General features: G+C 42.2%; 1 protein-coding gene across 3 annotated transcripts in view; it reads left to right on the forward strand.

Annotated features, from left to right (window-relative positions):
* PANK2 (pantothenate kinase 2) overlaps nucleotides 1–17659 on the forward strand; it is a 32191-nt gene extending 14532 nt beyond the window's left edge. Inside the window, exons 1-5 of one of the 3 annotated variants that reach the window (XM_042980849.1) lie at nucleotides 2730–2943; nucleotides 8788–8964; nucleotides 11028–11151; nucleotides 13003–13128; nucleotides 16563–17659. In XM_042980849.1, coding sequence (XP_042836783.1) covers nucleotides 2831–2943; nucleotides 8788–8964; nucleotides 11028–11151; nucleotides 13003–13128; nucleotides 16563–16613 — 591 coding nt within the window. In that variant the 5' untranslated portion in view covers nucleotides 2730–2830 and the 3' untranslated portion in view covers nucleotides 16614–17659. Of the gene's footprint in view, nucleotides 1–2590; nucleotides 2944–7462; nucleotides 7717–8787; nucleotides 8965–11027; nucleotides 11216–13002; nucleotides 13129–16562 lie in introns of those variants that run through there. The other 2 variants (XM_007073271.2, XM_042980848.1) reach the window with 2 other exon arrangements.
* Nucleotides 17660–17861: the final 202 nt, after the last annotated feature.

A 17861-nucleotide genomic window follows, 5' to 3' on the forward strand; every position in this document is an offset into this window, starting at 1 on the left:
TAATACATCAATAAATCTGTATCTTTAGTCATTTCTGCCATCTAAGCTAGGAGGGCAAGGCAGTCTGTGCAGTCCATTTTGCTCTGATCTCCTGAAGCTATTTTTTGGGAAGGATTTTTTTGGGAACAGATATTAACTCTAAAATATGTTACCATAAAGTCCTTTGAAACCTTTTATTTTAGGGACATCAGGTTTTGAGAAATTGACCACTGGAGCTTACATGTTACATAAGGTTGGGAATTTCCTCTATTTCTAGTTTGCATACTAAACCAGAGCTCTGAAAAGTTTCAACATTTCTTCTTTGAGCCAAGAGGAAGGATGTAGATTTTCATTCTCAATCTTTTTTTTTTTTTTCAAAGTTGAGATTCATGGGTAGTCATTTTGTTGTTTTTTAATATTTCATTGTGTAGTTTGGGCTTATTTGTGCAAGAGGGCTGGGTTGACTCAATATTTTGATGTTTTTCTTCCTGATCTTTGTGACTTTTTTTGAAATAATACATTTCTAAAAATATGTTTTTTATTTTTATTTTTTTAAATTTACATCCAAGTTAGCATACAGTGCAACAATGTTTTCAGGAGTAGATTCCTTAATGCCCCTTACTCATTTTGCCCACTCCCCCCCCATACCCTTCAGTAACCCTCTGTTCTCCATATTTAAGAGTCTCTTAATGTTTTGTCCCCTTCCCTGTTTTTATATTATTTTTGCTTCCCTTCCCTTATGTTCATCAGTTTTGTATCTTAAATTCTTTGTATGAGTGAAGCCATATGATACTTGTCTTTCTCTGACTGATTAATTTCACTTAGCGTAATACCCTCTAGTTCCATCCACGTAGTTGCAAATGGCAGGATTTCATTCTTTTTGATTGCTGAGTAATACTCCAGTGTGTGTGTGTGTGTGTGTGTGTGTGTGTGTGTGTGTGTGTGTGTGTGTGTATACACACACACATAAAGATATGTGTATATATACATATATATACACATTTATATACATAAAAGATAAAGAAGATTGTGTGTGTGTGTGTATACATATACATGTATGTGTATACACACACACACACACACACACACACACACACACACCACATCTTCTTTATCCATTCATCCATCGATGGACATTTGGGCTCTTTCCATACTTTGGCTATTGTTGATAGTGCTGCTATAAACATTGGGGTGCATGTGCCCCTTTGAAACAGCACACCTGTATCCCTTGGATAAATGCCTAGTAGTGCAATTGCTGGGCCATAGGGTAGTTCTATTTTTAATTTTTTGAGGAACCTCCATACTGTTTTCCAGAGTGGCTGCACCAGTTTGCATTCCCACCAGCAGTGCAAAAGAGATCCTCTCTCTCCGCATCCTCGCCAACATCTGTTGTTGCCTGAGTTGTTAATGTTAGCCATTCTGACAGGTGTAAGGTGGTATCTCATTGTGGTTTTGATTTGTTATTTCCCTGATGATGAGTGATGTTGTGAGCATGTTTTCATGTGTCTGTTGCCATCTGGATGTCTTCTTTGGAGAAGTGTCTATTCATGTCTTTTGCCCATTTCTTCACTGGATTATTTGTTTTTTGGGTGTTGAGTTTGTGTGATAAGTTCTTTATAGATTTTGGATATTAACCCTTTATCTGATATGTTGTTTGCAAATATCTTCTCCCATTCTGTTGGTTGCCTTTTAGTTTTGCTGATTGTTTCCTTCCCTGTGTAGAAGCTTTTTAAAAAAAAAACATTCTGTTGGTTGCCTTTTAGTTTTGCTGATTGTTTCCTTCCCTGTGTAGAAGCTTTTTAAAAAAAAAAAAAAAAATTTTTTTTTAATGTTTATTTTTATTTTCGAGCATTTTGAGAGAGCATGAGCAGGGGAGGGGCAGAGAGAGAGAGGGAGACACAGAATCAGAAACAGGCTCCAGGCTCTGAGCTGTCAGCACAGAGCCCGACATGGGGCTCGAACTCACAGACCACGAGATCATGACCTGAGCCGAAGTTGGATGCTCAACCGACTGAGCCACCCAGGTGCCCATTGTGCAGAAGCTTTTTATTTTGATGAGGTCCCAATAGTGCATTTTTGCTTTTGTTTCCCTTGCCTCCGGAGACGTGTTGAGTAAGAAAGTTGCTGTGGCCAAGGTCAAAGAGGTTTTTGCCTGTTTTCTCCTCGAGGATTTTGATGGCTTCCTGTCTTACATTTAGGTCTTTCATCCATTTTGAGTTTATTTTTGTGTATGGTGTAAGAAAATGGTCCAGGCTCATTTTTCTGCATGTTGCTGTCCAGTTTTCCCAGCAGTATTTGCTGAAGAGACTGTCTTTATTCCGTTGGATACTCTTTCCTGCTTTGTCAGAGATTAGTTGGCCATACGTTTGTGGGTCCATTTTTGGGTTCTCTGTTCTGTTCCACTGATCTGAGTGTCTGTTTTTGTGTCAGTGACTTTTTTTTTTAAAGATATTTTCCAGATCAGACAGAATCCTGTTTCTTTTCCCAACGCCCTTTTTGTTTCTCTAGTCCTTGGAAACCTCAGGGTATGAATAAATTGCTAATCTAGTACGTATGTGTTTAGTTTTCAGAAAAAAAAAAGTTCTGACTTTTTTTTTCTTTTCCCATTTAGTTTTTCCATGGTTTGGCTTGGATATTGGTGGAACCCTGGTTAAGCTGGTTTATTTTGAACCCAAAGACATCACTGCTGAAGAAGAAGAAGAAGAGGTGGAAAGTCTTAAAAGCATTCGGAAGTACCTGACCTCCAATGTGGCTTATGGGTCCACAGGTATTCGGGATGTGCACCTGGAGCTGAAGGACCTGACTCTGTGTGGACGCAAGGGCAATCTGCACTTTATACGCTTTCCCACTCATGACATGCCTGCTTTTATTCAGATGGGCAGAGATAAAAACTTCTCGAGTCTTCACACTGTCTTTTGTGCCACTGGAGGTGGAGCGTACAAATTTGAGCAGGATTTTCTCACAGTATGTATTTTTTTTAGCTTACATACAATTTATGGTAATCTGATCGTTAAAAATAATACGAGTAGCAAGTGGTGGAATCATTTTCATTTCTAATGGAACTTGAGTTTTCACCCGATTAAGATTAGAGAGATGTAAATCGAGTCGTAGTCTGGAGTTGCCATCTAGAGATTATAATAAGCTGTGATAAGCAGTCTGAGGAACTACCTACGAGGAACAGGTCATTAGGTCTGAAACTATGAGGGGCGTCTGGCTGGCTCATTTGGAAGAGTGTGTGACTCTTGATCTTGGGGTCATGAGTTTGAGCCCCATGTTGGGTATAGAAATTACTATTAAAAAAAATCTTGGGGCACCTGAGTGGCTCAGTTGGTTGAGCTTTTCACCATTGATTTAGGCTCAGATCACAATCCCAGCATCGTGGGATCAAGTCCTGTGTCAGGCTCTGTGCTGAGTGTGGAGCCTGTTTGGGATTCTCGTTCTCTCTGTCTCTCTCCCCCTCCCCCTCTTGCCTTCTGCCCTTCTCCCCCGGTCACTCACACTCTCTTTTTCTAAAATAAAAAATGTTAAAAATCTTCAATGAGATTGGAAAAATAATTTTGGGGCACCTGGCTGGCTCAGTTGGTGTAATATGTGACTCTTGATTTCAGGGTCGTGAGTTCAAGCCCCACATTGGGCATGGAGCCTCCTTTAAAAAAAAAAAAATTTAAAAAAAAATGTCATTTAATGTCATAAAATTTTTTCCAGGGGCGCCTGGGTGACTCAGTCGTTAAGCATCTGATTTGGGCTAAGGTCATGATCTTACGGTTCATGAGTTCAAGTCCCACATTGGGTGAGCTTGAGTCTTACTTCTGGTGAGTTTGTGCCCTGCATCGAGTGAACATGAGCCCTGCTTTGGGTGAGCCCTGTTTCTCTCTCTCTCTCTTCCCCCTTACTCACTTGTGCCCTCTCTCTCTCTCTCTCTCTCAAAAAAAAATTGTTTCCAATTTTGTCTACCACATAATTTCTCTTGTCCCCCTCAATTGTTTCCTGGCAAGGTTACTATTAAAAAAAACAAGGAACGCTGGTCCAAAGCAGTGGCCTCTTGGTCTCAGGGCTAGTCTGAAATGGTTAACAGCAGAGCCTTCTCTCCCCAAATGCCTTCTGATGTGTACTGTTCTGCACTCTTGTTATATGTGTCTCTGAATCATGTCTGGATGCTAGGGGAGTGCCAGTGGGTGCCTGACTTTGTTTTCATTTAGTAACACTGTGTGCAAGGCCTTGAGGCTAGGTCCATTGAGGGTGGATGTGGTTGTGGGGTTAGGTGGGAGAGTAGACAAGTGAATTGGCCAAAACTCTGACTTTCAGGGTCAGAATAGATTGAAAATATCTTCAGTGTCTATGGTTTTTTAAAAAAAAATTTTTGTGTGTTTATTTACTTTTTGAGAGAGAGAAAGAGACAGGGGTGAGCAGGGGAGGGGCAGAGAGAGGGAGACACAAAATCCAAAGCAGGCTCTAGGTTCTGAGCTGTCAGCCAGGCTCTGTGCTGGCTCGAACTCATGGACTATGAAGGGCTCGAACTCATGGACTATGACATCATGACCTGAGCTGAAAGACACTTAACTGAGCCACCCAGGCATTCCCAGTGATTATGTTTTTAATGCCACTAATGAGAATGTTATTCTAGAGATTCTGCCTTTGCCTTTGTTGTTTTACCTTTCTTTTTTTCTCCATGTGTCAATGTGTGGTTTGTGACATCCTCTTTCTTTGTCTTCTTTCTCCTGACTTTCTCCTGTTACTGACCATAATCCTAATATAGAATTGACATGAATTTTTATCAAGTTTTAATATTCTTTGCCTGAATTTCTTTTGGTGGTTGGTTTTTAGTGGTTTCTCTTCCAGCAGTGAGGAAAGAGGAAGTTTAGTTGGAGTAGAGACGGTTCCCTTCCTTTGTGGAAACCTCATAGTGGACTCTGGATCATAACTGATGGGTAAAGGAGAAAACTTTTTGCAGGACCCTGTATAGATGCCCTTTGGAACATATTTGAAAACCATTCAGGCTGTTTCCAGAGGTTCAGCATTGTATGGTAATTCAAGGGGACGGTGCAAAGTGAATTTTAGACCTTAGAAATCAGTTCTTAGGCTTTCGGGTTTCTCATTTGAATGCAGCAGTGCTGTCCTTGAAAATTATAGGAAAATGAAATGCCTATCAAATGCTCTTTGTGCATTAAGAGTAACTAGTATTTAATAAACCACAGTGGAATGTTTTTTTTAAAATACTGAGTTTATTTTGTTGCCTTTTTTTTTTTTTTTTAATTTGAGAGAGAGAGAGTGCAAGCCGGGGAGAGGGGCAGAGGGAGAGAATCTTAAGCAGGCTCCACGCTCAGTGTGGAGCCCGATATGGGCCTCTATCTCACAACCAATCTCATGACTGAAATCATGACCTGAGCTGAAATCAAGAGTTGGACGCTTAACTGACTGAGCCACCTAGGTGTCCCTACTTTGTTGACTTTTAATGTGAATCAAATTTCTTAACATACTGGGTTTGCTTGTTGGTGTAACACATTATGTTATGAATACCTTGCATTAGTGAAATTAGCTATGCATTTATTCGTCTAACTATCACTTAGGGGCTGGGATTCATTAGGAATTAGCAGGACACTCAGGATGACAGGAATTCTAGAAAGGAAAAGGAAAAAAAAACTGTAGAAGGAAAAAGGAGACCAACTGTTTGGGCTCCACTAGGCCACCAGTGTAAAATGATGAAATGAAATGAAAATACAGAAAAGGAGATACAGAAGAGGAAATTCAGATTCACATGCAGGAAGTTGGTTTTGAATTCATCTCAGTAGAGAGGGCATGAGCAGGTGCCATAGGGACAGTGATGAATACTTCAAGGGCTTGGGTTTGGTCAGAGGAGTAATTTAATATTCTTACTTAGGGATTAAGGATTAAGATGAAGTTACCTGTTAATTTCCCTCTTTGCTGTGGATCAGAATAAATTGAGTAGAAATGTAATCAAGTGAGAGTTGACTTAAATGGGGAGGACTTGCAGGGCTGGACCCACTTGTAAACAGAAATAGGTGCTGTAAGGGGTTTAGGAGGCAGTTTTTACCTTTGTCACTCAAATATGTGGAGTGTACGTGCTTGCAAACATTCACGTGGGTTAGAAGTTCAGGAAGTAAAGTGGGGAGTTTTTTTTAATGTTTATTTTTGAGAGAGAGAGAGAGAGAGAGAGAGAGAGAGAGAGAGAGAGAGAGAGATCAAGCAGGGGAGGGGCAGAGAGAGAGGGAGATACAGAATCAGAAGCAGGCTCCAGGCTCTGAGCTGTCAGCACAGAGCCTGACACAGAGCTCGAACTCATGAACCTGGAGATCATGACCTGAGTGAAAGTCAGATGCTTAACTGACTGAACCACGCAGGTGCCCCAAGTGGAGATGTTTCTTTATGCCATCTCTCCAGAGTCACCACTGTTAGAAGTTTATGTATCTTTTTAGTGTTCTCTGCATGACTGTATGACACACACAGGTGCATGTAAACTTGGCTTTACACATAGGCAAGTTAGTTAGGGTCACGTATTATGAAGTGTTTCTCAACTTGCTTTTTTGACTGACAGCATGTCTTGGAGTTCTTCCCACCTCAGTTCTTAATTACTGAAGATCCTTTTCGTTCTTAATTGATCCTGTACATTGCTTTCTAATATGAATAATAATCGTTCTGTTATTTAAGTGGATTACATTGGTAACACTTGGGAATTTTGATACTGCTAAAATCTTCTCATCCTCCAGGGACTATAGTTGGTTTATTTTTTATTTATTTAAAAATTAAAAAAAAAAAGTTTATTTTTGAGAGAGAGACAGAGTGTGAGTGGGGAGGGGCAGAGAGAGGGAGAATCCAAAGCAGGCTCCAGGCTCTCAGCTGTCAGCCCAGAGCCTGATGAGGGGCTTGAACTCAGGAACTGTGAGATCATGACCTGAGCTGAAGTCAGACACGTGTCCGACTGAGCCACCCAGGTGCCCTGTAATTGGTTTTAGATAGTGAAAAACCTTATTACCTTCTAATTATATACTTTGCAGCCCTTTGACGTCTGTTTATTAATAACAAAGTGAGGCCTAGTTTGATACTGTTCTACAGCTTCGAAGATGGTTGTTCAGAGGGTAGATGTCTGAGTCCTTGTGGCTCCTGCCTTGTGTCACCAGGTGTTTGAGTCACTTGAATTTCTTGGAGTTGGCTTTCTAATGGGGCGGTGATCTCACCTGTGCTCCTGACTCATGGTCCCTGTGAGTAGATATCTTGTTTTCTGCTTGGGTTTTGGGCACATTTCTCTAGCTGCTGCAGTGGTTTGTAGGTGGAGTGTATTTGGGTCTGTCTAATCAGATCGTCCCTATGTTTTTTGTCTCCAGCTTTGTTCTGTAAATCATATGTACGAATAGTACACATCTGTGAGCACTTCTATGGTTTGTTTAATGTAGAGGGGTGCCTTATTAAGCAGAGTTTTTATTTTTGGCTTGTTAGAAAGTCTGAATGTATTTTTATTTCATTACAGATAGGTGACCTTCAGCTTTGCAAACTTGATGAACTAGATTGTTTAATAAAAGGAATTTTATACATTGACTCAGTTGGATTCAATGGACGGTCACAGTGCTATTACTTTGAAAACCCTGCTGATGCTGAGAAATGTCAGAAGTTACCATTTGATTTGAAAAATCCATACCCTCTGCTTCTGGTGAACATTGGCTCTGGGGTTAGCATTTTAGCAGTATATTCCAAAGATAATTACAAGCGGGTCACGGGTACCAGGTAGGTCTTTTATATAAAGGTCATTGTTCTTGATATTGTGATGAGCTAAAACTGAGTTTTCAGGTATTGCATATAAGTACACCTTTAAGAATGTGTTAAAATTATGTGAAAAGTAAAAAAAAAAAAAAAATGTGAAAAGTGGTTTTTTTCTGGAATTATGCAAACAAATATCATTTCTCTTTGAAAATTCTGATTTCTTGACTTTAATCTGTATTGTTCAATATTTCATTATCATAGTTCGGTAAAATATTTCATTGGCAGATTCGTTGAAGCCCACAGTCCCTGCCCTCAGATAGTATATTATGTGCATATACCATAAAGTTACCAAAGCTACTAGTTAGCATCTATAAGGAGAAGACAAGGCAAGATCCCAGCTTTGAAACTTGGCCTGGATTTTATACATACATGTGAACGTGCACACACTCACACACCCACGGGATGATCTGAGATCTAGAAGGTGAGGTACTGAGCAACAGAAACATGATTGGAGGAGGGTAAGCCGAAAGGGGTGGAGAAGTGAGTGGCAGGCAAGAGTGAATATGCTGTGGTTTAAGGATTAGAGATCGTTAGATGCAAAACAAGGAGCTGGGGTTTGGGATAAACAAGGTTTTTTAACAGGTGTGAATTAAAGAATGAGAGGAGTAATTTGGGGGGAGAAAACCGTTAATGGAGGAGTTCTTTGCGGGGTGGGGGACTGATGAGCCAGGATGACAGGGGGCTTAGAGAGACAAAGAGAGGAGGTGTTAGCGTGGCCTGGGTGTGTGGCGGGCAGATCTGCGCCCAAAGCTCCTGACACTCAGCAGATGCCCATACTGCACTGGGGGTGCAGGCAGGGAGGTGAGCCCAGTGTTTTGCCTCACTGTTTTTGGCTCACGTGAGTATGTACCTTCAAGGTATGTATCAGGCGCCCTGAGTTTATCTTTCTGCAGTCTTGTCTGCCAGTGGCATCTGCAGGATTGGGTTAGGGCAAGAGTGAGTTGATGTACGGATACAATTTTCAGTTCATAAATAATTACCTTCCCGTTCTTATTTTTTAAATGTTCTAATACTGTGTTGTTTGTTTTTAATCAGTCTTGGAGGAGGAACTTTTTTTGGTCTCTGCTGTCTTCTCACCGGCTGCAGCACTTTTGAAGAGGCTCTGGAAATGGCATCTCGTGGAGATAGCACCAAAGTGGATAAACTAGTTCGAGACATTTATGGAGGGGACTATGAGAGGTTTGGACTGCCGGGCTGGGCTGTGGCATCCAGGTAAGGGGGCGTGTGTGTTCTGAGAAAGACAGGAATAAGATATTAAATATTGGATGTATCTTTTTCCTTTTAAACGGTTTTATCCAGCTATAATTTACATACTGTAATGTCACCTGTTTCAAGTGTAAAATTTTGTGGTTTCAAGTATATTTACAGAATTTTGCAGTCATCACCATAGTCTAATTTCAGTACATTTTCATCATCCCAGAAAGAAACCTTCTATCCATTAGCTGTCACTTCCCATTTCCTCTACCTCAGTCCTTGGTAAACACTCATATATTTTCTGTCTGTAGATTTGCTTGTTCTGGACACTTCATATAAATGGTGTCCTATTATGAGATTTTTGTGACTGGCTTCTTTTCACGTAGCATGTTTTCAGGGTTCATCCATGTGGTAGCATGAATCAGTAGTTTGAATTTCCATGTGAATTAAAAAAAATTTTAATGTTTTTATTTAGAGAGAGAGAAAGAGAGCATGAGCAGGGGAGGGGCAGAGAGAGAGAGAGAGAGGGAGACACAGAATCCGAAGCAGGCTCTAGGCTCTAGGCTCTGAGTTGTCAGCACAGAGCCGGATGTGGGGTTTGAACTGGTGAACTGCAAGATCATGACGTGAGCTGAAGTTGGATGCTCAACCAACTAAACCACCCAGGAGCCCCTCCATGTGAATTTTACCATCACCTTGTCAGTGGCTGCAAAAAAGGCATTTAGGATTTTGATAGGGATCCTTTTGAATTTGTAGGTCATGTTGGAGGGTATTGCCATCTTAACATTATCAAGTCTTCTGATCCAAGATAAAATGTCTTTCCATTTATTTAGAATTTTACTTTCTTTTTTTTTTTTTCGTTTTAATGTTTATTTTGTTTTGAGGGGAGGGGCAGAGAGAGGGGGAGAGAGAATCCCACTGTGAGTGCAGAGCCAGATGCAAGGCTTGATCTCACAAAGTGTGAGATCATGACCTGAGCTGAAATCAAGAGTTAGATGCCTAACTGACTGAGCCACCCAGGCGTCCCCTGGAGTTTTGCTTTCTTTCGCCAAAGTTATATTTGTAGTTTTCAGTGTACGGTTGTTACACTTCTTTTGTTAAATAGATTTCGAAGCATTTTATTCTCTTTGATGCCATGGTAAATGGAATTCTGTAAAAATTTTATTTTCAGCTGTTTAGAACACTTGTTTTTTTGTATTGGGACACATTAAAATTTTTTTTTAATGTTTATTGTATTTTGAGAGAGAGTGAGAGTGTGAGTGGGGGAGGGGCAGAGAGAGAAGGAGACACAGGATCCGAAGCAGGCTCTAGGCTCTGAGCTGTCAGCATAGAGCCCAACGTGGGGCTTGAACTCACGAACCGCACTTAACCGACTGAGCCACCCAGGCGCCCACACATGATTTTTTAAAATGATAGTAAAGGACCACATATATATGTGCTTATGTGCTAATTTTAAGGGACTTTGTAAATGCTGCACATTTTATGTTTGAGTTTGCAGCTTTTGTGCACTGTTAATCACTTCCTTTTCTGATTGGGTTTGTGTTTTGATCGGTTATAAATGTAGCAGTGCTGCTCTACAAGTACTTTGAAGTACTTGGTCTTCTAGGGAAATCTGACACTCTTCCGTAGTTGACTCTGGGACGCCACTTTGCTTTACTCTGATAAAGCAGTTTCCGAGCTGCGAACGTGACCATTCAGCTGATCGGTATGGCTGCGCAGCTGGGACCGAATCGCCAATAGAGGTGTCTCCCTGGAGCTGTCCTCTGGCTGTGGAAGGCACAGTGGCGCCTTAGAGTGGATCTGATGAGGTCCTAACTGGACGTACAAAGATCTGTTATCAGTGCTAGATGTCACTGGGAGCTGTGGGGAAAGGCATTTACTTACTCAGAATGCTTGAGCGGTTTCTTCCAAGTTGCATTTCTCTTTGAACAGATGCTCTGTTATTTTGTAATAAATGGTTTGAAGATTTGAACAGTGTCGCCCTAAAAGTCGCATTTATCTTAGTAGAGTAACATTCAAGTTCCGTTGGGCTGTGTTGCCTTTTGGTTCAGTGGCCGCATGTTTTTTTTCTTCCTTCACAGCTTTGGAAACATGATAAGCAAGGAGAAGCGAGAGGCTGTCAGTAAAGAGGACCTCGCCAGAGCAACGTTGATCACCATCACCAACAACATTGGCTCAATAGCAAGAATGTGTGCCCTTAATGAAGTAAGGGGACCTGGATTTCTTTAGATGCTCTGAGGAGAATACAGAACTTACTAAGTGGGCCTCAGCCCTGTGTACAACGTCTGTCTTGTCCGCACAGTACCTGAGTATAGTTGTATGGGGTGGAGTTTCATTGGCCATGTTAAAGCTCTTCAAGTGTAGACTGCTCTTAACTGATGTTTTTTCCTCAGTGAAGATAAATATTGCCACTATGTAAAAGTAAAATCACATCTTTTGAGGGGAAAGTAGGAAGGTAGGAAGGCAGTGAGAAGTCCTGGTGATGGGGCAGCAGGGGGCGGGGGGGGGTGGGTGGGTTGTAGGCAGGGTGGACAGCAGCCCCATCGAGCCTGGAGTCCCTGGGAAGGCATCCGGAGGAGTCGCCGAGGCCGGGAGAAGAGAGCGGGCAGCCGAGGAGCGCTCGCCCCGTGCGCCGCCACGAGCTGTCTTTGTGCTTTCAGCTTCTTTACAGTGCTGCCTTGTAGCATTCGGGTCAAGCAGCATTGTACAGGGCTATGAAAGAACCGAGAGCGGCCTTCCCCGGGGTCCCGATGCTGCGGCTCCGCCACTTGTCCCTGCTCACGCGGTTTTGCTTACATTTACTCTGCTCAGTGGATCGTGTAGGCATGCGGCTTAAAAAAGAAACTTCGAAAGGCACAAAAGGGGATTGTCTCGTTTTTAATTAAAAAGCTACTGTATCAGCATCAAGTAATTAAAAACATTCTTCATTTGAATATGTTAGTTACTGTTTTCTTTATCGCTTGTTCCTTTTCCTGTGCTTTTATAAGATATATTAGTTGGTGTCGGTGTACGTGCCAATTGACATTTTTTACTCAAGTATTTAAAATTACACAGCTGTGTTCTTGGTTTGTTTCTGTGTCATAAGTCACTCCCGTAGAGCTGGGTGTGGGTTGCTCGCCAGTGATCGTTCTGCAGTAAGGCATTTTTAAGCGTGAAGCTTTTCTTTTGAATTTTACTCTTTTTTTTTTTTTAATGTTTATTTATTTTTGAGACAGAGAGAGCATGAACGGGGGAGGGTCAGAGAGAGAAGGAGACATAAAATCTGAAGCAGGCTCCAGGCTCCGAGCTGTCAGCACGGAGCCTGACGTGGGGCTCGAACTAACGGACCGAGTAATCATGACCTGAGCCGAAGTCCGACGCTCGACTGACTGTGCCACCCAGGTGCCCTGGTTGAATTTTACTCTTGATGAGGGACTTACTCAGGAGCGAGGTCTCTCATGTGGAGAATATGACTGTACTTACGCGTTTTGGTAGGAATTGCCAAGATGCTTTGCACCAGGGCCGCATTAACTTAGATCTGTTTAGGCGGTGAACGAATGGGTTGGTGTTACCACAACTTTACTCACACTGGGGTAGAATTCCAGTTAGTTGTTCTGCTGCTAGCTTTTAGTAGGTTTAAAATATTACTCTCTCGGATTACTGGTGAGGTTGAATTTTTGCCCCTTATATTTCTTGTATAATTTGCTTATTTGTGTCGCTTTCCTTCGTTTGAATTGGGGGTCTTACTTTTTTTTCTTTCCTTTTTTTTTTTTTTTAACTTTTCTGTATAAAACTTTTACCAGAAGTTATTGTTTGTCATACTTAATACAAATGTTTTTCCTAATTTGTATTCTCTTGTGACATTTTCTGGCATGGCTTGAGGTGGGTCCAGAGTTGTCTGGGTTCAAATTTAAGTAGCCTTGGACCAACTAGATTAAATGTAAATACTTTTTAAATTTTTTGCTCAGCAGTCAAGTTGCTGCTAAAAACTATGCACGTGGTGCTCTGTTTGGGGTAGCTTTTACGAGAGAACAGAAATTAAGATGAAAACTAATTACCTTTTTTTAATGTGCTCAGAACATTAACCAGGTGGTATTTGTTGGAAATTTCTTGAGAATTAATACGATCGCCATGCGACTTTTGGCATATGCTTTGGATTATTGGTCCAAGGGGCAGTTGAAAGCACTTTTTTCGGAACACGAGGTAAGCGGACTTATTTCTCGCGATGTGTTACGAGTGTAAAGGGCATGCAGTTCCCACCGCTTGGAACTTGAAGTAGATGTGAAATGGACTGCACTGCAGTTCTTACTTAATTTTTTGTAGACGTATGATATAGGGTTTAACTTTGTAATGTTCAAAAGCAATTTCTTACCTGATTTACTGCAAGGGAAATTTTTGGTTAACTGTGAATGTCAGCAATTTAAGATTAAAACAAATTTATTTCTTTATTTTGAGAGAGAGAGCACGAGCACACACAAGTCGGGGAGGGACAGAGACGGGGAGAGGGAATCCCAAACCGGCTCTGTGCTGATAGCACAGAGGGGCTCAGTCTCATGAACTGTGGGATCATGACCTGAGCTGAAATCAAGAGTAGGACACTTAACCAACTGAGCTACCCAGGCACCCCTGAACGTTAGCAATTCTAAAGAAAAAAAACCTTGATAAACATTCACCTCTATTTCTAGTGTTACTTTTTTCCAAACCATCCATTATGTTTTTCCCATTACATTTTGTAAATGCACTTGGGGTTCTGCTTTTTTCATTTTGATGTTGGCTTTTGTGTATTGATACAGTTCATGGGCCACTTATATAAGATGTGTGTTCTGAAAACAGAGAAATACATTCCAAGATTAGAACCACATAAGAACCTCATACCTAGACAGGCTAGAAATGACAGAATGGAAGAAAATCATTGAATTGCTCCACTTGAAATTCTGTATGGGAAAGTGCCTTTCTATTTTTCCAGTTTGGGGAAAAAAATAGGACCATAGCTATGGAGGGGAACCTCTCTTCTGTCCCCTTGCTTGTGGGGCATTTGAACTATTTATTTCCAGTGTTGCTGGATCTTAGTGCTATCACAAACATTTTTCAGAATTGTTTGTGTATATTTACTTAATAGTATTTATAGGAATCGGCAGAATAAGATTTGAAGTGCTACAGGGATTGCTTTTTCCGTTAAAGTTGCTCTGAGTTTTTCCTGTTTAAGTGCCCTTATTAAGTTCATTGTTAAAATTCAAGGTGCACAGATTCCCCTTATCAAAGCTTAAAGGTTAGTCATCTAATTGTTTATTTTATTAAAAAAAATTAATTGAATAAATTTGACATGTAACATTGTGTAAGTTTAAGGTTTACAGCTGGTCACTTTGATACATTTATGTGCTGGGAGGTGGTCGCTGGTGCGGCCACCTGGCCTGATGTGATGGTGCTGCATTATTACTGGCTTTGCTTGTCCTGCTGTGCATGAGATCTCTCTGGCTTATTTACTGCCCGTCAATTTGTACGCTTAAACATTTTTTGCTTTTAATGTTATTAATAAATCGGTACCAAATTATCTTTCAGTTTCTTACATCTTTTATATATATCTTGCTTTTTGTGATTTTTGACCTGTTCTGTTTTGCTTTATGTTAGAATAAAAAGAAACTCTCTTTAATGTTACATTGCAGTAGAACTTTCCTCCTGCTCCATTTCTACCTCTTGAAACTTTCCTAGGCAGAATGTGGAGATTCATTTCTTAGGTTAACTTTTCTTTTTTTTAATCTTCACACCGTAACAGTTATAATTTGAACACTTTGTGGAGTCTTGGTTTTACGTTTTGTCATTCTTACTGCCTGCTGACTTCATGTTCCTCTCTGGTTATGCTTGCTGGCCCCGCTGTCTCTTTTCCAGTTGCATCTAGGCTTCTGGCTCCAGTGTTGATCGCCGCACTTGTGGAAATTTGATATGTTAGGCTCTGACATATGAAGCCTTTTCCCCTGTGAAGTCGGGAAGTGAAAGTTTTGTATAGATTCCTCTCTGCCCTCTGTCTGCCTTTGCTGTTCTCATCTTAGCATTTTGTAGCTTGTAACGACTTACACCTTCTGCTCGGTGGTGGGTTTTGGGTCTTCAGTGGAGTGCATTACATTGGTTAACTTCATCTCTTCTTTTGTTGCAAAATAAAAGATCCAGAAGGCCACGGGAAACAGTGCGTAGCCAGCTACTAAAATGAGTGCCCGCCGGTGAGCCCACCTGAGCCCACCCTCCGCCAGCTGGTGCACTTGTGGGTGTCCTCTCAGGATGCTCATCGTGTAGCTGGCTGTTTTTAAAACCAAGAAACAGAGTGAGAGGAGAGGCTTCAGCTTCTCTCTTGTGTGGCCACGTTTCTTGGAGAAGCTTTCCTTGGAAAACGGAGTGGACTTCAGTTGTTTATGATATTTAGAGACCGTTAGCACGTTCTTTGCAATCCGTCAGCATGTCTTTCAGGATCTTCCCACTTTCCTTTTTCAGTCGTTTTTGTCTTTCTTAAAGGACTTTGCTAACTGCCCGGCTAGCTCAGTCAGTAGAGCATGAGACTCTTAAAGGACTTTGCTGTGGCATCTTATCCCTTGGAGACCTTGACGGATCCTGTATCCGGGTAGGACTGTTCTCTGAGGCCCGCAGGCACTGTCTTTTTACCAGTGTGGGTTTTGTCTCATTTTTCTGTTACAGTCCTTTTCTTTTTCTTGTCTGTTTTTGGGTTTTCATGTCTTGGTTCTTGGTTGTATTTGACCTTGGCTACTTACTTCTGGAGATGGGCTTGCATTGTCCTCCTTCAGCTGCTGCTTCTCGCTCTCATGCCTCTGCTCTCTCTCCAGGCTCTTCTGTTGCTCTTTCACATGGTGCTTTTCTGTCTGTGTCCCCCTCTTCATGTCCCATTAGGGCACGGTTGTCCACTCCTCTGCTGCCCGCCTCTGCCAGTGCTGCCCCGACCACTGCCTTGCTCCAAATGCAGACATCCAGTTACTTCCTGGGTGCGGCTGCTTGGCTGCCTGGGGCACTCCGGCCTTGCACGTGCTGTATGGAAGCCGTTCTTGCTCGCCACATCTCTTGCTCCTATACCCTCGTGGCTGTCACCAGATGTATGGGGGACACCTAAGCCTCCCTGCTGCCCTCTTCCTCTTCTTCAGGCAGGTCTTGAGTCAGTCCCAATCTCTTCTTGCTCCTTTCCATCCCCAGCCCAGTCAGGCCCTCCCCCTCCATAACCTGCCCCTGCCACCCCCACCCCTACCCCCCCAGCTTTTCCTGCCCCATCAATCTTCAGGTCCCGTCTTCCCTTCATTCCTTAGTTGTCTGGAAATGCTCTGGGCCTCTGCTGCTTCTCACATCCTCCTTCTGCAGGAGGCAGCCCAGGTACGGGCTCTTTCCAGAGGGAACTGAGCTGCCATGGGCTTCATAGCTCCTGCAGCCCTCACCGTGGGTTTTGGTCTCACATGCTGGCATGCCCGGGTGTTTTATACATCCAGCTCTCCTCCTCAGCCTGGGAGCTCCTTGGAGCTCAGCAAAATAGGTGCTCAGTATCGGGAATTAAGGGCACTGTTGGCTTTAACACTAGTAATCATATTTAGGTAATTTAAATAAGTCTAAGGAAAATTGCTCTCATTTGTGGTGTACTTTTTTTTCAGGGTTATTTTGGAGCCGTTGGAGCACTCCTTGAGCTGTTGAAGATCCCCTGATCACCTGGGGAGGGTTCCTGGAACATTGCACAATGGGATCTGTGAACTTTTGTTTTTTAAGAGACTCAATTTTATGATGGTGTGCTACCCAAATCAAAGCAAGGAAGGATGAGTGTATTTTTCTAAGTCATCAAGATAAATCCTTAAAAATTTAGTCGAAACTAGTAACCACTAAGGAAAGATACATATAAAAAAAAGTGGACATGTCCACGGCAGTGAGGATTTGCTGTAGTTAAGTTGCTCTTCAGTATAGCTTTGTTAAACCTGCCATGTGTTTTTGGAATTCCCCGTGTCACTTACTGGGAGCCACTTCAGGGGAGAGCTGTTCAGTGTTCAGCTGGCTGGTTTTGTGTCTTGTTGAACTTGCTAAATGTAAGGCAAGTACTATATCTTGTAATCTCATCACAAGTAGTCAGTATAGCCTTGGAGATCATTATCTGTGAATTAACTCTGGTGTTCATTTAGCCTCTGTGTGAACATATTGAAAAACATGTTTTATTTAAGGTTCTGCAAACTTAAGAGTAATTCTGTACTTGTAATTTTGGCAATTGAGCAACTTTGGGGAAGGGCAGTTCCAGGTTACTCTACACTGCAGATCCTGGGAAGGTGTGTCTGGAAAGATGGGACTTAGTCCACCCTGGGAAGAATGCCCTTGGGGCGGCGTGGGGGGGGTGGGAGGTAGGGAGTTAAGCGGAGTTAAGCTAGTAGAAAAAGTGCACCTGGAAGACTAAAACCAGATTTCTCGAATCGACATTTTCAGGGAATCGGGGAGAATCTGATTGTTTCCGGCTGGTAGAAAGTGAGGAATTGAAGTCCATTGATTAACTCCTGGGGGCAGGGTAGGGAACTTTTGCCTTCCTCTCCCACTCAAGGTTTTTACTTGCTGGAAGCTGGCAAGGCTGGCTCTGAGCTTGGGATAGGACTGAGTATGAGGGCTGCATGTGTGAGGCTCAAAAGGCAGCTTAGAGATTTAAGATGGAGTCTCGGTAGAGATTGTCTTAGAGCGTTTTCTTTCTGCTGTGCAGAATAAATAACCCTTCCCCTTGGAGATAGAATATTGTTTGGAGTCTTATCTTGTGTATTTTTGTGCCTGCATTGCTGTTGAAGGCCATGAAAGGTCTGTATAAAGCAGCCTTTGAACTAGAAGGTAATCTCAAGGCCCTGCAGCCTCCTTGCGCCTGGCAGGGACCTAGGTTGGAAGAGTGCAGGGCTGGGTCACCAAGGGAGGAGGGGCGGCCGGATCCCTTG

Source organism: Panthera tigris, chromosome A3, assembly GCF_018350195.1.
Source record: "Panthera tigris isolate Pti1 chromosome A3, P.tigris_Pti1_mat1.1, whole genome shotgun sequence".
NCBI classification, from domain to species: Eukaryota; Metazoa; Chordata; class Mammalia; order Carnivora; family Felidae; genus Panthera; species Panthera tigris.